This window comes from Convolutriloba macropyga, chromosome 5 (assembly GCF_964194025.1).
Source record: "Convolutriloba macropyga chromosome 5, txConMacr16.3, whole genome shotgun sequence".
In the NCBI taxonomy this organism is placed as follows: domain Eukaryota; kingdom Metazoa; phylum Xenacoelomorpha; order Acoela; family Convolutidae; genus Convolutriloba; species Convolutriloba macropyga.
In genome coordinates this window covers 48,512,136-48,536,704 of record NC_134472.1, presented here as the reverse complement: position 1 = coordinate 48,536,704, position 24,569 = coordinate 48,512,136, and the positions used below count along the sequence as shown (strand labels likewise).

General features: G+C 33.7%; 2 protein-coding genes across 2 annotated transcripts in view; both read right to left on the bottom strand.

The window, feature by feature from the left end:
• Window positions 1-24,569, bottom strand: part of LOC142339436 (UBX domain-containing protein 1-B-like) — a 394,986-nt gene that overhangs the window by 159,669 nt on the left and 210,748 nt on the right. The gene's annotated exons all lie outside the window — the stretch shown is intronic.
• The window catches only part of LOC142340393 (uncharacterized), a 31,187-nt gene that overhangs the window by 397 nt on the left and 6,221 nt on the right, over window positions 1-24,569 (bottom strand). The window contains exons 2-4 of the mRNA XM_075390971.1: window positions 24,265-24,520; window positions 16,277-16,323; window positions 12,353-12,391 (exon numbers count right to left, since the gene is read on the bottom strand). Coding sequence (XP_075247086.1) covers window positions 12,353-12,391; window positions 16,277-16,323; window positions 24,265-24,512 — 334 coding nt within the window. The 5' untranslated portion in view covers window positions 24,513-24,520. The remainder of the gene's footprint in view (window positions 1-12,352; window positions 12,392-16,276; window positions 16,324-24,264; window positions 24,521-24,569) is intronic.

Genomic DNA, 24,569 nt, shown 5'->3' with positions numbered 1-24,569 from the left:
CCTATTAATTAACCATCTGTAAGAAAGGGTATGAGGGGCAAGCAGACATGAACAATTAGCGATAAGTTGAAGTCCAAGTATAGAACAAAAAAGAAACAATAACAGCCAAATTCACAGGTACCATTAAAAATTGCTTTGCTCTCCATTCTTTTAAACATCAATATTGCCATGGCAACTTAAGCTAGGACTCAATGTTCCTAACCCACGGTTTTTTTTTGGTAATAAAAACGTGGATCAGGAACATTGAGTTATAACTTATCGCACAATTAAAAATAGGAATTTAAATAAAAAATTAAATTTTATTACATGAATGTTCGTTCTGTAGAAGAAACAAAGGCCCTCACAGAACAATCTGTCAAATTGTGACATTGTTCTCTCCCTTTTTTTCAAAGATTTTTTAATAATTTTTTAAAACTAAAACCACGGCTTTCATGACATTTTTGAGTTCACTGCAACAAAACAATTGTTTCACTTCAAACTCCATGAAGAAATAAAGCGAATCAAATTGATCCGTTGAATGACTAATGACTGAACTTTGACAAAAAACACGCGGAGAGGCTCGGTAATGTGCATACGCACATATTGTTCCGACCCCGCTCTTCTACATTTTTGACCTAATTGGCTACCAAATGATGATGAAGACTTAAAATTTTCAGAAACATACATATCGTTCAATAAACCACTAATGGAATATAATAATGGCACGCTAGAGGGCAGATGAAACTTGTTAACAGGACTACTAGAAAAGACAATAATGAAAATCAATTAACAAACATTAGTTACGACCAGAACTAGATTTCTAATTTTTGAAAAATGATAACAAAATCAAACTAGCATCAGATGAAACATAAACAAAACAAATTAACCATAAACAAAACAAAACGAAACAAATTAATGTTTCGACAGAAAATGTATGAGACCTGTCTTCAATGCGACAGGGTAACAGGTCGACAAAAAAGCAAAAAAGAGCGCAGTTCACAAATACGTTTCTATTTAGCAAACAGTTAACTTCAAAATAATTAATATCAATAGATTTTAACTAAAATCATTAAAATGTTTATTCATATCTCCATAGAAAGCAATTGAGACATGTTTTTATCCTGTGTACCGGAAAAAATAAAAAGTTCAATTACCCTTTGCGCAAAATGGCAGGGAAACTGTTAAAGCCATAATTTGTCCGACAGGCTCTAAATATGTTTAATTGCGCAATTTTTCGAATCCAAAGGTGCCCACCATTAATGCTATGATTTAAAAATAAAAGAAAAAGCCCTTAAAATATATAAATATATAAAATTCTCAAACATTTTGTGGAATCTCGTTTTTACAGTATCAACAAAGTTGTGAACAAATGGCTGAGAAGAACCGCTATAAAGATTCAATTATAGCTCACTGGAAACGGGTTGTTAGGTGTATTTACTCGAACTAATCTAGAAATCGCCTGAAAAACGATTTAAATAAATGGCGGAGATCAAAAAAGAAGAGATGTTTTTAAAAACATTTGTCTTCAAAAGTCATAACAGACATAAGATATAAAGAAAAGAGATGAATTAATTTGCAACAATTCAGGAGGCGAATTCGGCCTGTTATTAACGAGATTAAATCACTAGACTACAAAGTAACGACAAAAAATGCGGAAGCCTACACTTCACAAATAAAATAACTACACCACAGTGTTTGAGGCACTGTAATTATAAGATGTTATTAACAAGAAATCTAAATCAGCATTTGCTCCTCGTCTGAAAATCAACGGGTCTTCATAATAAAAAGAATACGTAGAAATGACAACAAAAATAAGCCCAAAAAGTGAACAGCGTCTCAATTTCGGAATTATTTTAAATCTTTGTCGAAGCCGTCAGTCAAAACATATATCAAGCTGAGATTAAAATGTTTGAAACAATAAACTGGCGATACTTCTTAGAAGTCAGATTGAGTTACATGGTGAGAAAAATAAAAGGAAAATGGAGAGAGTTGGAAAAGTCTTTTTAGTTTTTCCAACTGTGCAAAAACTGGACAAATAGCTACAATTTAATATATTTAAAAAGGTTCAATTTTAAGTTCTAGATGGAGTATTGAGACCTATGGTTATCAGTTGTAAGTTGTAAAACAACATAATTAGAAACAAAGAAAGGCAAAATTTAAAAAAATATATATCCAATAATTTTTGTGGGAGAACTGTGTCTCAGTCCAAAAACAAGTTGCCCTTGCTTCAATATCATTTCAAGTTGCCCTTGCTTAAATATCATTTCCATCAAACAACATTTCAGAAGAGCTTCTGGAAGAAATTTTTCGAATCGCTCAATTGAAACAGTTTGACTATTTTTTGACACTGCAACACAAACGTTAGCATTGAACTTTGGTTCTAACAAAAGTTTGTTTAATCAAGTGGAAGAGTTCCAATTTATTCTTGGTTTTAGAGGAATAAAAGATACTTTACATCATGGATTTTTAATATTGGCTACAAGTGGGAACCTGCAGGCAACTCTTCGAACTCACATATTGCAGATTTTGCAGTAGATGTTACTACCGGATCAGAGTTGATCTTTGTATACGTTGACGTGAGAGCTCCTGTAGTAAATTTCTTTGAGTCCGAAGGACGCTTGTGAAACGGTAGAATAAATACAGTGACACCCACACACCAAAAAACCTACACAAATTTGGATTACGACCCAATACTATCAGACAACATGCACTTCATCCAGGTCTTTGTTGAGAAACTAAATTAGCAAATTAATTCCTATTACTGGCATGCAAAAAGCTTTAGTCAGTCTAAAATTTCAAAAAATTTTTTGACACGGAGTACCCTTTTAATGTACCGTTTCAAAAACTCCATGGGGACTAAACACAGGAATTCATACAAAAGTTTACATCTTATTGGATATCGAACGCTTCTCTGGGCATTTATACCAATTATACGACGGACAAGTTTTGAAAGCCAAGTAAGAGCTCAACCATTTCAGCATCATGGAGATTGTCAACTTGCCCTTGCTTCACTATCATTTCCGTAAAACATCAACAACATAAATTCACCCGAAATAGTTGCCTACGTTAATTCAGTTGCTCAACTTGATTCTTTACATTACCGCACAGGACAACTTCAAAGAATTTGCAAAAGGTTTTACAACATTTCAGAAGAGCTTCTGTATGAAATTTTTTGAACCACTTAACTGAAACTGTTTTACTAAGATTTTGACACTATAACACAAAATCTAGTATTAAACTTTGGGTCTAACGAAGATTTGTCATTTGAAGACAAAGAGTACCCCAGTATTCTTGGTTTTAGTGGAACGGAAAATAATTCACATCATTTCTTTTTTTCAGATTGGCTACGAGTCGGAAAATGCAGGAAACTTTTCGAACCGACATATCGCAGATTTTCAGTTGATATCACTTGCGGAATACAATTATTCTTTGTATGCGTTGATATTATTGAACATCAGATGGTTGGTGATGTGGGAGCTCCGGTCGTAGAAATCTTTGAGTCTGAAAGGCGCTTGAGAAACGGTTGCATAAACACAGTGACACACATGCACCACAGCTCCAAAATAAATTTGGATTACAAGCCAATACTATCAAACGAAATTCACAAAATCCAGGTCGAGTTAAGAAACCAAATTGGCGAACTATTTCGTTTTACTGGCACCGGAAAATTATAGTCAGTCCAAAATTTCAAAAAATTATTTGACATAGATGCATAATACAACATCAAGTATCTCAATCAATGCCGCATTTTTCCGGACACTAGACAAAGATGTAGCGGCTTTGGATCCCTTTCTGCAGGTATTGGAAGAAATGCTCTGCCATTGACATCCAAATTTCTCTGACCCGTAGCGAAAAAAAATTGATGGTAAATTAATGGTTCAGTGAGCACCAGAGTTAATTGTAGTTGCCACCAAAAAAACGTCGAATAAGCAAGCATTGAAAAATACGGTCGCGAAAAAACAGGTGGATCTCTTCAATCACGTCGTGCATCAGGTCGTCAATGAATTAGACGAAAATAAAAACAATACACAAAAACTCACTCAAACGAAAAACAAAAAATCTGTACCAGACGAATCATTTCTCGAAGACCCCGACCAAAATGGAGTCGTCTGATTTTTTAATCGCAGTGAAAAATGTGAACAAATATTATAAAAACCATCTGAAACCACTCACCGTTTTCTAGGTTTACTTGAAAAACCACCATTTTTGGTTACTTTTGATCAATCATCTGATGAGAAAAACAGGACGGGTTTATTTTCCTTCAAGATCATTATTGGAATTTGAAGTTGTGGGTAACCGCAACAAATTTTTTTATCTGAAAAAAACTATTTGGAGGTCAAGTGTTCAATACTTCAATCAGATGACACGGATTTGTGCTACAAATCAATCGAATTTAATGCCAGTGAGTGAATTTTCATATATTGCTATAATAATTTTCATTGCCTTTTCGCCGACTGTATTTTTTTTTTCAAATGGCATCAATCTTTTTACAGCTAATGGACATTATGCAAAGAAAATTTTCATAGAAACTGAATTTTCTCACAAAACAGACGCAGAGAAAACGTCGCTTAAATGTCAGAATTAAGAGTATTGGGTCTAACGAAGATTTGTCATTTGAAGACAAAGAGGACCCCAATATTCTTGGTTTTAAAGGAACAAAAAATACTTCACCACATTTCTTTTTTTCAGATTGGCTACGAGTCGGAAAATGCAGGTAACACTCCGAAGCAACATAATGCATATCTTTCACTTGATATCACTTGCGGATCACAGTTAATCTTTGTATACGTTAATATAGTTGAACTTCAGAACGTTGTTGATGTAAGAGCTCCTGGAAAAAACTTTTGATTTTGAAACACGCTTCAGAAACAATAGCTTCAACACAGTGCCATCAATACACAAGAAGTCCTACTGAAATTTGGATTTCAGGCCAATGCTACCAAACATAATAAAAGTGTAAAACCATTTGAAGCAACTCAAAGTTTTTTAGGTTTATTTGAAAAACCTACTTTGTTGGTTACATTTGACCAAATATTCGAGGAAAAAAAATAGGACAGCTTCATTTGCCTTTAAGATCATCATTGGTATTTGAAGTTGTAGGCAAACGCAACAAATTTTTTATCTGCAAAAAAACTATTTGGAGGTCAAGTGTTCAATACCTCAACCAGATGGAACGGATTTGCGCAACACACACATCGAATTTAATGCCACTGAACTTCCATTTGTTGCTATAATATCCTTCATTGGCTTTCGCCGACTGATCTGTTTCTGCAAATGCCATCAAAATTTCAACAGCTAATGGATTTTATGCACAGAAAATTTCATAGAAACTAAATTTTCTCACGAGACATACGCAAAGAAAACTTAGCTTAAATGTCAGAGTTACGCGTGTGAAGAAAAACCCGGCATTATTCCAGCGGCATTGCCAGATATGAGAAAAACAAGAGTGAGACAATTCGCACTCATAATTTAATATGGAAAGTTGGCAATGTTTTTCTATTCATGTGAGAAACATCTGGTTAGTGGAGTTACGTTACGCAATTCAATGAAAAGATCTTTAGGTGACTTTGCGGTAATCAGTCAAGACGCAACGAAACACTACAAGGTTAAAACAGATGAGGCTAATTTATCAGGAAGATGACGGTTTTAGATAACGTTGATGGTGCAATTGAAAAGACATTCTTGAAAACTCTAGCAATTTACCGTTACGATGAAAAATTACCAAAGCGCTCTCGGCTACAACAGGCCAGCAAAGCAGGAAACTTGAGGATATTTTGAAAAAAGAGCTAATCAGTAGAGTCATCGTTTCATTATGCGTTGGTATACCATTCATCGGCCCCAACATTGCAATTACATTTCATCTGAAATTTGGATTGAGAGAGATCAAAGTGTTTTTGGCACCTTTGGAACTCTTATATCAACTACTTATAACAAAAGCTTTTACTACAATTCAATGAATGCTTTTGCTTATGTAGAAGATGGACACGGAATATCTCTGAGCGAGTTCGCAAACCATTATAAAATGGAGTTCGATCTGACCAGCACTTAAGAGGCAACCCGTGAATTCATTAAACCAGAGCTCACAAAATTATTTTTGTCCATTGAATTCAAATTCAATTCAGTTAGCTCATAAGATTGAAGTTTTTTCTTGAAGAATTGCATCCACATTGAAAACTGACTCAAGAAAAACGCATCTAAAAACGCTCTCCCAATGAACGGTTACTAATGGCCGCACAACAAATTTCACTTTAAACCAGACAATGTAAACATTCGAAATTTACTTAATTTTCAAGATATTTCCACCGCCAATAATTATCTCCTGGATTTGCCTGCAAACATTTTAACAATTGTTATCACATCATGCTTCAACTTTATAGGAACCCACTGGGTAGTGCTAGCTGAACGAAATGCATATCCCATTTTATTCATTGCAGATCCCTTCGCATTACCAGCAACTGCTAACAAACAAGTTTTTTCACCGCTACAAACGGTAAAACATGGAAATGATGATGGACATTATATAACACAGACAAGACACTCAATGTCCATTGCAGTCTTCAGGCTTACAACTTCGCGGTTATTTTTGCATATATATATATATATATATATATATATATATATATAATTATATATGTGTGTATTGCTCATTGTATCTATAGTGAAAGTCTCCATTTGTACCCCATTTAAATGGGTTGCAACTACTTGATTCTGCAAAACATATGGAATGAAAAAAAATTAAGTTTCCAAAATTATCGAATTTTGAACATTTGAGTTTTTACAAGACTGAAATTTTAGCAAATAGTTTGAAATCTCCCTGACAAATCTCCCTTGACCGCTAAGTAAAAAATCCATGATCTGGTAGATAGAAACGGCATGCTCGCCATACATTAACCAACCGAACTGTCACTTAGTCACATCGGGAACTGTAGAAGAAAGTCTGCATCATTTAGACGTAGCAATTGCTGTTGCTGTGATCATGCTCTCTTTGCATGATATCGGAAAATCTTTCCTTGTTTTAATGTTTGGAGGATGTTTTGACTTTGAGAAATACTCCAAAGCAATATGTAGTCGAAAAATGATGGACCTTTTTTTGGTAAAACAATTTCTGAGTAGGCAAAATAAATAACTTGAAACAAGTCACCAGGCAAGGAATTGCCGCGGGAACATTCAAAGAATCGAACAAATTATTGCAATGGTTGCCAATTTCGCATATAACATGAAAATGTTTAGAAATAAGAATGCAATTTTTCAACAGACGCCAAAGACGAGTGATAACCGTAGACATTATTCTTCACCGCAGATATTTCCAACTTTGGTTCTGTCCCATAAATGGTTTATTTGAATCGTTTTTTTAAATTTTTCAATGTTTTTGGGACTACTGTCCAACACAGCTTCGACCAATTTTGTGCTTAAAACATGCGAACTAAACGACTGAATCTCGGAAAACAATAAGCAACAATGGTGCATCAAGTTATTCAAAATCGTTGACTGTGATTTTTGTTTTTGTTTTTTAGCATCTTGTGTCAATGATTTTCCAAATCCTGTTCCTGAGAGCTTCGATTCGTCAGTTGAGTCGGGTTTTAGAAGAGAGTCATTCAATCCAACAGGTATATCACTCATTTGATTGATTTTTATCAATTTTTCAACCAATCAGGCTTAGCTCCCGCATGGAAAGAGTATTTTCTTTTTGATCCCCCAACCAATTTGCTCGCTCTCACGTTTGAATAATCATAGGGATAGATAAGTGCCAGTAGTGTTAAAAGTTTTCAGAGCAACTCCCACAAGTAGTTTTTTGCTCGCCGAAAGATCTAAATGGAAGCCGCTATTTTCAGCGTCTTTAGCTAAAACAACTCCGTTGATATCAAATTAACTGATCAGAACTATTTGCGCTTAATGACGCGACTCGAAAGACAGAGCTTATTACTGCTTGTAATCAAGTCACCCTATCCAACGTCTCTTTGTTTGGACAGTGCAAGACGTGACCAAAAAAATGCCCTGATACGGCGCTAGTGATCTTTTAACGTGAAATTAAAACAGGAGAAGCTGTAACTGATTAAATAATTATTCACCATAACATTTTAATTCTGGATTTTTTGGGTTGAAATTAACTGTTGGTCAACAAAAACTACAGGCCGACGTTTTCATTCTTGGACAGCGCTAGATTGGCATCTCTTTGAAGTGTAAACAAACAAGAAGAAGCTGTAATTGGTTCAAAATTTACTCACTTAAAAAGGTATTTGGTTTTCGTGAAGATGGAAGTTGAAAAAAAAGCAAAATGGTGAAGAATGTTCAAAAAAATGTGTTCTGCTGCTAAGCGCATTCGATATCTCAATTTTCCGAGGCAGTTTAACACCTTTTGGTCAATGATGCAAGACCTCCGCGCTAAGCATTATTAGCTGCATTTTAAAAAATACTTTATAAGTACCCACAAACGAAACTAAATTCAAAAGCAATTTTTTTCAACAACAATGCTGGTTTGGTTTATGGAAGTGGTTTTATTTATTTTGAAAGAAAATCCAGAGCACTAATAGAATACCTTACATTAAGAAATGACGTAATCCTACATTTAGACATGATGAAAAGATTGCGCGTTCCACATCTGCAACAAGTGAACAAATCATTCTATATATATAATTTTTATCATTCTGCAATTATTTAATTTCTTACTTCCTTAAACTAAAACTCAACTTTATTCGATTTTACAATATTTCACTGCCAAAATATTATTTTTGAAACCTGATATTCAATTTCCTGTAACAAAATTACCTACTGCTTAAGTTTTTCTGATTTGAAAATTATGGCTGCTGAAGATATAGAAATTAAAACAAAACAAACGATTGTAGAACGCAAATACTTGTTTGTACGTGCCCCAGTTACAATTATATTGCATGTGTTTTTGTCAATGGAAACCTTTGAGGAAAACACATGTTTTCGGCGCTGGGATAACAACTTTATTATCCCTGTCAACTGTATGAACCAATCGTTTAATATAATAAACAGCATGATATTTATCAGCAGACAAAAACGCCTGAAAAAAACTCAGCAGTTACTGATTCTCCTTATTCTCAGTTTTGCTATGGTTAGATCACGCTCGTTGAAACAAAAACGAGAGAGGATCTAAGTAAACTATCCAAAAGAACAAGAATGCTGTTCGAAGATTATTTTATCAAATATTTTGAAGTCTCCCTGACAAATCTCCCTTGACCGCTAAGTAAAAACTCCATGATCTGGTAGATAGAAACGGCATGCTCGCCAGGCATTAACTGAGCAAACCGTCTCTTTGTCACATGGGGAACTGTAAAAGAAAGTCTGCATCATGTAAATGTAGCGATTGGTGTTGCTGTGATCATACTCTCGTTGCATGGTATCGGAAAATGTTTCCTTGTTTATTTGTCTGGAGGATGATTTGACTTTGAGAAATACTCCACAGCAATATGTAGTCGAGAAATCATGGACCCTCTTTTGGTGAAAAATTTTTTGAGTAGGCAAAAAAAGTAACTTGAAACAAGTCACCAGGCAAGGAATTGCCGCGGGAACATTCAAAGAATCGAACAAATTATTGCAATGTTTGCCAATTTCGCATATAACATGAAAATGTTTAGAAATAAGAATGCAATTTTTCAACAGACGCCAAACACGAGTGATAACCGTAGACATTATTCTTCATCGCAGATATTTCCAACTTTGGTTCTGTCTCATAGATGGTTTATTTGAATCTTTTTTTAATATACTTAAAAGTATTCGGGACCACTGTCCAACATAGCCTCGACCAATTTTTTGCTTAAAACATGTAAACTAATTGACTGAATCGCGAAAAACAATAAGCAACAAGGATGCATCAAGTTATTCAAAATCTTCGTTGACTGTGATTTTTGTTTTTGGTTTTTTAGCATCTTGTGTCAATGATTTTCCAAATCCTCTTCCTGAGAGCTTTGATTCGTCAGTTGAGTCGGTTTGTAGAAGAGAGTATATTCAATCCAACAGGTATATTACTCATTTGATTGATTTTTATCAATTTTACAACAAATCAAACTCAGCTCCCGCACGAAAAGAGTATTTTCTTACTGAACTCCCAACCAAATTGCTCGCTCTCAGTTTTGAAAAATTATAGGGATAGATAAGTGCCAGTAGAATTAAACGCGTTCACAGCAACTCTCACAAGTCGTTTTTCGCTCACCGAAAGATCTAAATGGAAGTCGCGATTTTCACTGTCTTTAGCTAAAACAGCTCCGTTGATATCGAAGTAACTGATCTGAACTATTTGCGCATAATGACGCGACCGAAAAGACAGAGCTTTTTACTGCTTATAATCAGGTCACCCTGTCCGACGTCTCATCTCTTTGTTTGGACAGCGCAACACCTGACCAAAAAACTGCCCTGATACGGCGCTAGTGTTCTTTTAACGTGAAATTAAAACAGGAGAAGCTGTAACTGGTTAAATAATAATTCAACATAACAATTTATTTCTTGTTTTCTTGGGTTGAAATTGATTGCTTGTATACAAAATCTGCAAGCCGACGCCTTCAGTCTTGGACAGCGTTATATTGGCTTTTCTTTGAAATGTCAACAACAAAGGGAAACTGTAACTGTTTCAAATTTTACTCAATTAAAAATTTGTGTTTGGTTTTCGTGAAGATGGAAGTTGAGAAAAAAACAAAAAGCGGCAGAAACTTTAGAAACACTTGTTCTGCTGCTAAGCGCATTCAATATCACAATTTTCTGAGGCAGTTTAATACCTTTTGGTCAATGGTGCAACACCGTCGCGCTAAGCATTATTAGCTGCATTTTAAAAAATACTTTATAAGTACCCACAAACGAAACTAAATTCAAAAGCAATTTTTTTCAACAACAATGCTGGTTTGGTTTATGGAAGTGGTTTTATTTATTTTAAAAGAAAATCCAGAGCACTAATAGAATACCTTACATTAAGAAATGACGTAATCCTATATTTAGACATGACGAAAAGATTACGCGTTCCACATCTCCAATAATTGAACAAATCATTCTATATATAATTTTTATCATTCTGCAATTATTTATTTTCTTACTTCCGTAAAATAAAACTCAACTTTTTTCGATTTTACAATATTTCACTGCCAAGATATTATCTGTGAAAACTGATATTCAGTTTCTTGTAAAAAAGCGGTGCGGGCGGTGCGGTGTTTGTGGGTTGGTTGAGTGTGTGAGTTCCTGATTGTATGGTGGTTTGTGGTTTGGCGGTGTGGTGTGTTGGTGTGTGTAGTGTGTCTTGGTGTTTGTGCGTGTGTGCGTTGTGGGTGTGGGTTATGGGGTTGGTTCCAGTGTTGTAGATCAAGCCTATCTGCTGCTCTTAGACATTAACCAGCTTTATTTTAGCGTTGATTGAAGCCGAAAAGTGCATAAGAGAAAAATTAGTTCTGACCCGCCAGTAGGGTGAAAATAAAAATTTTCAACAATATCTTTTTCGATCATTTTTATCAGTCACAAAAAACTTGTTTCATAGTATTCCAAATCTATTAAAAACAAAACATTTCACAACATTTCACATCCAATAAAGACAAAAAACGAAAAACAAACTTTTAGACCCCCTTTTTCAATAAAAATTTAGAAGTTCTGGTCCCCCTAGGGGGTTAAAAACCAATTTTTGAAAAAAAGTTTCCCACAACTTCAAAACTTCAAAACACGATTATCAATATTTCAGAAGCCATTAGAATAAAAAAAATGACATAAAATTTTTAGAACCCCCCTTTTTCAAAGTTAATGTGCCCTATAGGACCAAAATTTGGATTTTTGAAAAAAGTGTTTGCGACAATCTTTTATACTCACAAAACATTTTCCACAACATTTCACAGTGATTAAAGCCAAAAAATGAACAATTTTTTAGACCCCATTTCCAAAAAAGTTACCTTTTTTCAAAAAAATAGTGTTTTTCCACCCTCATATGAGGGATTTTTTTTTCAAAAATTGCTTTTTGGCGGAAAAATAGGGTGGGCATTTTATTACATGATCAAATTGTCCCACCCCGTTGTAGATGGTCACGCTGCGGTAATTGACGCCCCCCCCCCCCCCCCGTTGAGGTTCTTGTCACTTTTTCATACTACTCATATTTAGCGCATCGATAAATGTGTCCGATCAATGTTGAATGGAATTTCGATACCATGTCAAGGAGCAGTGTACAAACCAGATGAAATAATATGAACTTGTTTTAAATGAACAATTCGCCATAATGCTATTTTAGTTCTAAATTTTAGCTTTTGCCGTTAATTGATTCTCTGTTTAATGATCGTAAAGATCATCGCAAATAAAGAACGAGGTTCAATAGTGCTTAACAAACTGTAAAGACCAATATCGGCACCACTAATTAGCTCATAATGTCATGCTGTCTAAAACTCACCAATTGCAGGAAACTTTGCAGAACACCGCGATCGGTAGCCTGAAAACACAATGATGCCATAGGGAAGTGAAAGTTTCGCTGATTTCATTTTGAAACTTAAGGATATTTTGGGTTCATGCCCTCCCCACAAGCTTAGTTGGTGCCTTATATTGGCACCCCAAACGCATGTTCCATTTTTTACATAATGATTTCATATGTAATGACAAGTGCGCTATAACAGGGGGGGGGGATACACAAAGCGTATTTGGGGATTTATTTTTGGTCACTGATTTGTTCATACATCGTCTTCTTTATTCGGTGATAAGAAGGAAACAGACACGTGTATATGTACAGACAAAAAATGAACCTCAAAACTTGTTTACCATATCAGTCAATTGAAAATAAAAACCGTGAGTTTGAATTTAATGTTTTTTTTGAAAATTATTGCAATTGTTTCAGATTTGAAATTATAAAAAGGTTGAAACGATTGTTGAATAAATAATAAGATTGAATCTTTTCCATTTGAGTCCCCCTACTCCCCCCAGCTTATTGGGTGCATACTATTTGCAGCCCCCAGACGCATGTGTCATATTTCTACATAAGGATTTTCTATGTAAAGGCATGTGCTCTGTAAATGTGGGGGGGGGGGGGGGGGGGGGTGCAGAGCAAACGGGGGCATCACATACAGGGGGCACAAAGGGAAAAGATGCTGAAATCGAACACGCTTTACACGCTTAAATCGAAACAGTCTCGAACTTCCGATGAAAACAATTCTAGGGTTTTTCACCACTAATTTATGGTCCCCATTAGGAGTTCTTATGGTAACGTGTTTACAGGTTATATGGAGGGCTGTATGTTTTATATATAGAACCACTAAGGTGAGAGATCTTGGGAAAGACCCAAAGTTTCTTGGCTGTTTCTTTTTTCCTATTAATTTAGTTCTCTTAAGCAGAGAGCAGTCCATTTCTTTTGACCGCAGTTATTTTATTCAATATTGAAAATACTGTTTAATAAAGTATTCACAGTTCAAAGAAGAGGAGTAAAGGCAGATGATGATGATGATGATGAAAATAAAAAAACTTTTAGTTTATGAAAGCTCGCCATTATTTTATGCTTTCTTTTAAGTTGTTATCGGATGATTTTTATGAATAACTTTTATTTGATGAGTTTAATAGAATTAAAATTCAGTTTTTCGTGAGTTTTTGGCTCTGAGTAGTATCTGTTGTCAAACAAATTTGATTCCTGCATTCATTTTTGCACTGAGTAGTGCCACAGAGAGGTTTTCATAGAAAACTTAAACTTTTTGCACAACTGTTCTCCTGTTTTTTCAATCTTATTTGACTCTAAGTATTTGACTTATTTGAATTTAAGTTTATAAGTGTTTCTTTGTGAACTGCAGATTTCATCGGGTTCTACTTACAACGAAAAAAAAACTGAAACCAGGTTTGAAGGTTTCTTTTTGCCAATTTTTAAATAAACTCATATCAAAGTTTGTCCTCTTTTTGTCTATTTATTTAATTATTTGACTTTTTATATTGGCGGCTAATTTAGCACAAATTTGCATTTTCGTGCTTTAGTATACAAATTCGGTTTTATTTCATCCAGCTTTAGTTGCTCATCTTTTTGTTTTCTTTTTGAACAAATTTGTTAAACTTGACTTTTTATTTTGACATGCAATTTAAAAAAATTCATACAGGAGTATGTTTGAGTTGAAAGTTAGTCAGCAATTATTCGATATTATCTTTCGGCGTTGAATTCTTTCTCATTTATCAAAAACGTTCCAACATTCTCTTATTACAATTCAAAGAATTTGAATTGTATTGGGGCGCTGTCTTTTTTACGACTCGAAGAGGAGTATTGGAGAAGTCCTTTTTTTTAATCAATTTTATTGGAGTGATTTTTGAAGCGGGAAATGAAAGGCGTGAAACAATTTGGAGTGATTTTGGCGCTGAATAAAAGTGAAGAGCGGAGCGAAAAGAGAGTGGTTTTTGTTCATACTGCTGTTTTTGAGAGAGCGAGAAATTGATGTGTGAAAAAATTTTCTCCAAGAGAGCGAAATTTTTTTGATCACGTACGACATTTTAAAGAAGTTTTTTTCGTTTATTATGGCTAAGAGGTTTGGTTATGATTTTGGTTTATTTATTATTGTTTTAATTTTAGGTTGGTTTCGGTAGTAGTTTGAATGTTTCTGGAAATTCATATGAATTTTTTTGATAATTCGGATTTTAATGTATTTTGCTGATTTTCGGGCTAATTTTTTGTCGTTTTTTGACGATTATTTTGTTTTACTGGCTCAAATGGGTATTGAAGAAACCACATCTACTTGAGCAATTTTATGATAACAATTGGTTACAGTTTTGTGGGTAAGAATCATTTTTTTTGAGAAATATGACAAAAAAATGGCGAAAATTGGAACTATTTTTCTTAATTTTTTGCAGTTTTTCGTTTTTTTTTCTGTTTTTAGCTAAGTGTTTTTGTGTTTTATGACTTGCCTATTGTTTTGCGAACATCTGGATACCCTATTGGCTGAAGGGAATTTTTCTTCGGATTTATATGTTTTTGAAATATTAAAAAATTAAGTAACTTTTTCCAGTTTTTCAGTGAAAGTTGTTTTCAAGAGCTTTTTTTCATAATTTTAGCCTAAAGTATTTTTTTCAAAAATCACATAAGTACTAGTTGTTTGATGAAGTTATTTTTGGCAGAGATAGTTTTTTCGGGATCTCAATTTATAACAACATTTGATCAGATTTTTTATCATACTTTAACAGATTTGATTTTATTGTTTTTACTTTTTTGTTTCATGACTTTAATTCAAGATCATCATAAATTAGTGAAGGCATGTTTTGTTTGATGAGTAGTTGGATGGGGTTTAAATGGATTCGCACTTCGAGTCTTTTCCGGAATTCTTCCGGCAATTTTTTTTGTAAGATCTGTTCACACATTTTCATGATTTTTGAAATCAAATTGGAGTTGTGGTTTTGGTCATGCCGAAACAGGAAGTGGAGCAAAAAAGCGAGTGGTATTGCGACGTGAAATTTTTTCACTCCAAATTTAAAGTAGAGTGAGAAAACGATGTTTGAACAAAAAATCGCTTTCTCGCTAGTGGTTTTTTGTTCGCATGCGGCAATTACACTTTGATTCTTACTGTTTTTTTTTCCGATTTTTTGAATCGGATTTTTTTAAATGGTTTTTCCAATCCGTTCATAGTCCATTTTAGGTCTAATTTTCTGTGTAGTCAATGAAAATTCTTTGAATTGTACGTCAGGACTTGTCCTGCTATGTTTTTCTTTTGTTTGTTTTGGAGTTTTTCAGCGGGCTGCTAATTCTACTTTTTCCATCTGAAGAGAGCTGCTTTGTTTTTCAGAACTCAATTGCTCCATTTGATTACTTAAATGGACAAATGGATGTATGGGATTGAAATCAGGTTCAAAATTCAGTTTTTTTCCTGATTTTCCAGCACTGTTTCTGAGAACCTAATGGTTATGAATTGCTTTGAGCGCTAACTTTTTTCAACTCAAGTTCTATTTTTTAAAGAGTTTTGAGGTCAATGAAAGGTCAAATTGAAATAATGACTGTTTCGAGGCCAAATGAGTAAGAAGAGAAATAACTGAGTAATTGTAGAGCAAAAGCGACGAGAAAATTACGTTTGAATCATTTTAATCCTATTAAGAATGACAATTTTACTAACAGCAGGACGAATTCGAGTGAAATTGCAATCAATTGTAAGTTACGATCACGGCTTATCATAAATTTTAGTCAACATTATGTAATAGTTTTCTAGATTTATTATATCGAACTCTTAGGAGCTGTTAAAAAGCTCCGCAAAACACTAACTAAGGCGTGTACAACAAGGCCGTCAAGTATACAGTTATGATTAGTATTATTCATATAGGAAAAAAAATTGAATAGCTTTTCATAACATTTTTTTTACTAAAATCAACTTACCAACACGCATTTGAAGTTGAAGCTCACGGGTATCGCTCAGCAGCATTCTAAAATTAACTTCATTCTCGAACTCTGACGAATTGTTAAGAACTTAGATAATTTGAGTCATAAAGTAATTAAATTATTGTCTCGTTTACAAAGCAGACCGTCTATCAATGCATATGGTTTTCTATTTGTTTCCTGTTACTAATAAGGTGACATTCTAGCAGAAATTACCAAACTAAAAATCTCCGTTTGTCTGCATAAAAACAGAAACTTGAAAAATTGCCTACTTTTTAAAATGAACAAGCAGTTCCATTGACAAAAATAAAGTGGGAAACTCATTAAGTCGATGTTTCTAGTCTTTGTGCATTTCCGCATTTTGTTCAGTAATTTTTGTTTGATCGGCATTTTGTGATATAGGTCTTGTTCTGGTTTATTAATAGGTCTTTTCTCCATGCACCGGACAACAGGGTGAAATATATGTCAGTATTAAAGTGTCTTAAAGTATCTTTGATTTTAATGCATAGTTTTGGGAATAGGTTTCAGCTGGGCATATTCTTTCAGGACACGAACAAATTTGTTTTTTCCTTCAAAGTTTCCTTGAAACTCAAAATTTAATGCATTGCATTGTGGGCTCTTATTTACAGTTTTTCGGAAAAAATGAATCTTTTGAACAAAGGAGTAACTGACCAATCTTAAAAAAAATTAATTGCAATGCGTTTCCTATGTTAACTAACAGGAAACGAGAGCATAAAAGATCGCTTGGTTGACTTCTGTTGTTGTTCCGACCCCACTTGTGGGGGGGGGAGGAACTATATACTCAAATGGGTTTTTTTTGTTTAGTCAATTTTGGCCGATCGATATATCCGTCGTAGAGAAATGTGATTGGTATCACTAAAAAGATGATCAAGTGTAGAATTCAAAATTAAAAAGATTTTTTTTTGATTTTTGTTTTTTTCGAGGAGTTATCGAGGATTGAAGTTTTGTATTAACACGCGATATTTGTTCACTTTTAGTGTAATTTTTCCCCAAATTAAAAAATTTTCTTTAAAAACAGTAATTCAAAATTAAATTTCAAGCCAAAAAAGGACCAATTTTGTGTTCCTAATAGACTAAAGGCAATAAAAAAGACTAGTTCTGGTCTCATTGGGAAGTTCACTATCAAAAAAAATTCGAATTCGATTTGAGAGCTCTTTTTTTATAAAACTTTTCTCCTTATTTTGCTTTTTTTAAGTCACCTAGAAAAAAGTCACCTTTTGTATCAGGTTCTATTAATGACAAATCTCCTTTACAGTCAAATTAAGCCGAATCAATAAAAAAACATCGTTTTCAAGGAATTGCTCATGTTTTTTTGGCTTCGATTCTGAGTTTTCATAATTCTAAATTAAATTTTGAATTTCCTTCTGAGGTTTTACTATTTTTTTTGAGTCCTATGGCATCAATTCATTGACTAACAGTGCAATATATTACATAATGAGCATTAAGTGAACATATCTAGTGCTTTGAGGGTACAGCTAATGGCTGTTAGGACTTGAAAAATAATTTTTCGATTTTTTTAAACATTAAAGAATAAAACCTATTATCGTGATCTGTAAGTCAGTCCAGGAGTGACAGCACCCTCTTCCTTCCTACCGTAACTAAATTTAATCTGGTTAGCGGTTTTGTCTAACTATTGGTTATATGAATTAATGACAGAAGATTACCATTTTTTTTGAAACTTTTTTTGCATATTTTTTTTTATTATTGGTTACTTTTGAACTCTTATCACATTATCCAAACATTATACACATTATTTTAATCCCATTGGTTTGAAGAGGACGTTCAGTGGATCACAGATAAAGTTTTCAGAGAAAAGATATTGGTTTAATCGGCTTCGACACTTTCTCGCACTTTTTTTTTACCGAGTTTTGGTTTTTGCCTGTTATTGTTATTGTTTTCACTGTCATAAGACTTATTGTGATGTCATTTTAGTTATCTATGCGTAACAAACATCTTTCCATCGGGTTAATATCGAGCTCCGTTGAAAGATTTTGAGTTTAATGGCTTTTAAGAGTTATAAATAATTTTTCGACTTTTTTTTAACATTAACCAATCCTAAACTTTTTTCCTGAACTGTTGGTCAATGTCAGTACTAGTGGATTTTGTTTCCGCTCTACTGCAGCCAAAACTAATCTGGTTAGCTGTTTTATCTTCTACCTATTAGTTTTAAAAATTCAATGCCACGAGACTTCATAATTTATTTTCAATCTTTATTTTATTTTTAAATCCTTTTAAAATCTTATCACCTCATCCTACTGCTAATGGTCCCCATTGTTTTAGGGAAAAAGTTCAAAGGATCATAGATAAAGTTTTCAGAGAAGAGCTTATGACTTGAATTGCTTCGACATAATCTGGTGGCACTTTTCTACTGAAATTTGGTTTTTGCCTGTCTCTGTTGTCGTTTTCATATTCAATAACCTGTTGGAAGGTCTTTTTGTTAAAATATGGTTGTCAAACAAACTTATGGTCCCATCGAGGCATAATTTAATGTATTTACTGGCTTGCGTTGAAGGCTAATGAAATTAATTGCGTCGATAATCCGTGTTTTCACAAAAATTTTGTTGTTCTAATGTATTTGTTTATAGTTGTAAACTTTTTTAAAAAAAAATTAAATTGATAAACAAGCGAAATTTTAATGCTTTTAAAAATTGATTGGAAATAGAAGAGTTTTTAGTGAAAAGTTCATTTTTTATCGCCTTCGACACTTCTCTCGCTCAATTTTTTGTTGAATTTGTCGTTTTTGTTCCTTAGGTAGCCCTAAATGGCCGACAGTTCTCATAGGCTTCTAATTGAGCTTACCCGAAGCAGTCATTTTATAGCGAATAGTCTTAAAGTTTGTGATAATCATATTGATGTTTTTTCAAACTTTTCAGTTTTTGTTGTTCTTTTCGTCAAATTGTAACTTATTTTCACCAATGAGAGATTCCATCCAATTTCTTGTATTTCAAGAGATAACTTATCTATTGATATTGTTTGTCACAATGTTAGGTTTGTTATATGCGTTTTTCGGACAATATGCGTTTTTCTGAACGTTTATTGAGTGCCCAATTTTGGTGTTTTTTTTTTCTTCTTTCAGAACTATCGCGTAATAACAGATCCCAATGGTTTTCAAATGCAGCGCAAGTAAACTTATTTAATCTCTCAGTTTAAATCCTTCAGCTGAATCAGTAGAATCGAACAATTGAATTAAAAATACATAAAATTCACATTATAGCTAATGACTTTAATGGTAGCAATAGTTTGTGTTTTCGCAAATCGTTTGTAATTTTTTGAGTTTCTCTTTGGTTCGCTTCCATGGCTTAGTCTAACCTAAAACAGGTCCTTTTGACTTGGTAATGAGTTTTTAGTAATTTTTTCAGCATTATATAGTTAAAAGCTAATGATTTTTACAATTTTTGAAATTTCTTGGTGTAAAAATGTTGATTAATTTTTTTAAGTTTTGCCTCACTGTTCATTCTTTTTGTCGATTTGTTACCAAGTCTCATTAAGAAAATTTTCCATCTGCTGTATTGTTAGAAAAATGAATCTTTTGAACAAAGGAGTAACTGACCAATCTTAAAAAAAATTAATTGCAATGCGTTTCCTATGTTAACTAACAGGAAACGAGAGCATAAAAGATCGCTTGGTTGACTTCTGTTGTTGTTCCGACCCCACTTGTGGGGGGGGGGAGGAACTATATACTCAAATGGGTTTTTTTTGTTTAGTCAATTTTGGCCGATCGATATATCCGTCGTAGAGAAATGTGATTGGTATCACTAAAAAGATGGTCAAGTGTAGAATTCAAAATTAAAAAGATTTTTTTTTGATTTTTGTTTTTTTCGAGGAGTTATCGAGGATTGAAGTTTTGTATTAACACGCGATATTTGTTCACTTTTAATGTAATTTTTCCCCAAATTAAAAAATTTTCTTTAAAAACAGTAATTCAAAATTAAATTTCACGCCAAAAAAGGACCAATTTTGTGTTCCTAATAGACTAAAGGCAATAAAAAAGACTAGTTCTGGTCTCATTGGGAAGTTCACTATCAAAAAAAATTCGAATTCGATTTGAGAGCTCTTTTTTTAATAAAACTTTTCTCCTTTTTTTGCTTTTTTTAAGTCACCTAGAAAAAAGTCACCTTTTGTATCAGGTTCTATTAATGACAAATCTCCTTTACAGTCAAATTAAGCCGAATCAATAAAAAACATCGTTTTCAAGGAATTGCTCATGTTTTTTTGGCTTCGATTCTGAGTTTTCATAATTCTAAATTAAATTTTGAATTTCCTTCTGAGGTTTTACTATTTTTTTGGAGTCCTATGGCATCAATTCATTGACTAACAGTGCAATATATTACATAATGAGCATTAAGTGAACATATCTAGTGCTTTGAGGGGACAGCTAATGGCTGTTAGGACTTGACAAAATAATTTTTCGATTTTTTTAAACATTAAAGAATAAAATCTATTATCGTGATCGTTAAGTCAGTCCAGGAGTGACAGCACCCTCTTCCTTCCTACCGTAGCTAAATTTAATCTGGTTAGCAGTTTTGTCTAACTATTGGTTATATGAATTAATGACAGAAGATTACCATTTTTTTTGAAACTTTTTTTGTATATTTTTTTTATTATTGGTTACTTTTGAACTCTTATCACATTATCCAAACATTATACACATTATTTTAATCCCATTGGTTTGAAGAGGACGTTCAGTGGATCACAGATAAAGTTTTCAGAGAAAAGATATTGGTTTAATCGGCTTCGACACTTTCTCGCACTTTTTTTTTACCGAGTTTTGGTTTTTGCCTGTTATTGTTATTGTTTTCACTGTCATAAGACTTATTGTGATGTCATTTTAGTTATCTATGCGTAACAAACATCTTTCCATCGGTTAATACTGAGCGTAGATATCGAGCTCCGTTGAAAGATTTTGAGTTTAATGGCTGTTAAGAGTTATAAATAATTTTTCGACTTTTTTTAACATTAACCAATCCTAAACTTTTTTCCTGAACTGTTGGTCAATGTCAGTACTAGTGGATTTTGTTTCCGCTCTACTGCAGCCAAAACTAATCTGGTTAGCTGTTTTATCTTCTACCTATTAGTTTTAAGAATTCAATGCCACGAGACTTCATAATTTTTTTTCAATCTTTATTTTATTTTTAAATCCTTTTAAAATCTTATCACCTCATCCTACTGCTAATGATCCCCATTGTTTTAGGGAAAAAGTTTAAAGGATCATAGATAAAGTTTTCAGAGAAGAGCTTATGACTTGAATTGCTTCGACATAATCTGGTGGCACTGTTCTACTGAAATTTGGTTTTTGCCTGTCTCTGTTGTTGTTTTCATATTCAATAACCTGTTGGAAGGTCTTTTTGTTAAAATATGGTTGTCAAACAAACTTATGGTCCCATCGAGGCATAATTTAATGTTTTTACTGGCTTGCGTTGAAGGCTAATGAAATTAATTGCGTCGATAATCCGTGTTTTCACAAAAATTTTGTTGTTCTAATCTATTTGTTTATATTTGTAAACTTTTTTTAAAAAAAAAATTAAATTGATAAACAAGCGAAATTTTAATGCTTTTAAAAATTGATTGGAAATAGAAGAGTTTTTAGTGAAAAGTTCATTTTTTATCGCCTTCGACACTTCTCTCGCTCAATTTTTTCTTGAATTTGCCGTTTTTGTTCCTTAGGTAGCCCTAAATGGCCGACAGTTCTCATAGGCTTCTAATTGAGCTTACCCGAAGCAGTCATTTTATAGCGAATAGTCTTAAAGTTTGTGATAATCATATTGATGTTTTTTCAAACTTTTCAGTTTTTGTTGTTCTTTTCGTCAAATTGTAACTTATTTTCACCAATGAGAGATTCCATCCAATTTCTTGTATTTCAAGAGATAACTTATCTATTGATATTGTTTGTCACAATGTTAGGTTTGTTATATGCGTTTTTCGGACAATATGCGTTTTTCTGAACGTTTATTGAGTGCCCAATTTTGGTGTTTTTTTTTTCTTCTTTCAGAACTATCGCGTAATAACAGATCCCAATGGTTTTCAAATGCAGCGCAAGTAAACTTATTTAATCTCTCAGTTTAAATCCTTCAGCTGAATCAGTAGAATCGAACAATTGAATTAAAAATACATAAAATTCACATTATAGCTAATGACTTTAATGGTAGCAATAGTTTGTGTTTTCGCAAATCGTTTGTAATTTTTTGAGTTTCTCTTTGGTTCGCTTCCATGGCTTAGTCTAACCTAAAACAGGTCCTTTTGACTTGGTAATGAGTTTTTAGTAATTTTTTCAGCATTATATAGTTAAAAGCTAATGATTTTTACAATTTTTGAAATTTCTTGGTGTAAAAATGTTGATTAATTTTTTTAAGTTTCGCCTCACTGTTCATTCTTTTTGTCGATTTGTTACCAAGTCTCATTAAGAAAATTTTCCATCTGCTGTATTGTTAGAAAAACGTAAACTTGTGTTGTTGAGGTTTTACCTGACTGCACTTTAACGTTTTTACTAGGTGCTTTTAAATTTAGACATTCCGTTTTTGCAGTTAAATTTTTGTTTGTGCTAATTTTGTTTTTTGTTTTTGTTTTGTCTCTTAGTCTCTTTAATGTCAGATCACGTTGGCGCTGTAAAGAGGCATGGCATTATTTAATTCAATCAGTAGATGAGTTGTGTAACGTTGACTTTAAACTCAAACATCTATTTTTGTTATCTCTTCATTTGGTTGACAATTTAGTCAAAAATGTAGATGAGCTCGGGTCGGAACATCATTTGCAAACGCACATTAACGAGCCGCCTTGTTTAACTTCGACTGTTTGTGTTCTTGGACAGTGGCGGCGTTGGTTTGAAAGATAATAAAATAGTTGATCTGTGACAAATTGGAAATGCAATTTTTTGATACCTGGGTAAATTTTTGTTTTTACACGGTGGTTGACGGTGGTACCCAAAATCAGGGTACCTTATTTAAAATAAACCATGAAAAGTCTAAAAAATGACATGATCGTAATACTGAGTATAGTAGAAAATGCAGAGTTGAAAATCTGTGATTCAGCGTTGAGCTTGTTTGTGGGTCATGTCTGGGTGGCGCTTTTGGTATTTATTTCGCTGCCATTTGCCAATGAAATTAACCCACCGATGAATGTTGTCGACTATGTGCTGTCAATCAAAAAATGTCCAAAAACAATAGGTATCCAAAATTTTTGGTATATTGATAGTAAGCTGCAAAAAGGCCTTTGATAGTCGCCCAAATAGGACAATTTGTGAAAATACGGTAAGCCATAAGCCATGTAAGGAAATCACAAGAATCACTAGACGGTTACAGATTTAATAACTATTTTGGGATATTTAATGTTTCAGGTCTCTTCTCGTAGCTTAGCGGTGCATATTTGCACTCCCAAGCGCATATGCTATAATTAAGTTTACTTAATGAATAGCTATGTATTGCACAGGCTCTAGATATGTGGGGGGGGGGGGGGGGTTGTGGAGCGTGATGTGGGCGGGCACAAACGGCGAGTATCCCAAAAATAGTGTGCACTCTATTATTATACTGGAGTTTAACCTTTACTGGTCGTAACGACTGTAGCTTAAGATTTTGCAGCTTAATCCTCCCTATTCTCTAAATGTGGGACGGTTTTGACTTCCAATGTCAAACGAGGTGTTTGGGATGTCAAAACTTGCGTGAGCTTTATTCATATATGAAAAACGTTTTGTAGTTGAACAAAAGTTTCAAATAGTCGCCATATCACACTCACACTTTTTACATGTATGAAGATACGTTTTGTAGAATTAAAGAGGTAAAATGGGCCAATGGTCCACTTTTGTTGTCGGGCACTAGTACTTAATTAAGATACGACGAATAATAAAAAAGACCTACAGTTTGCATCGTGGTGACCTGTGCGTGTTCTGATCAAGACCAATGACAGCTTTAAATTGTAATAATTATTCGTTGAAAAAACAAGAGCGGGAAAGTTGTTAACAGAAAAATTTCACTCACTCTACATCCTTTTCTTTTTGGGGCAAACGTTTTAATTTTGGCAACTGACAAAGAACTGACAACACAACAACCACAAATACCGCAACAAGCTGGGTGACCTTTCGTTTTCCACGCATATCCGATTGATTACTATCTTTGGGAACAGGGCAATCAGAATCAGCTGGAGCAGCTTTAGGTTGTTGCGCCTCGGCAATATGAATACCATTCTGATCCGACTCCATAGTTGGAAGCGTTGTTTGAACACTCATTTCCAAAACTGAAAAAAGGATTAAGCAGGAAGGATGCAAATAGCGCTCTAATTAAAA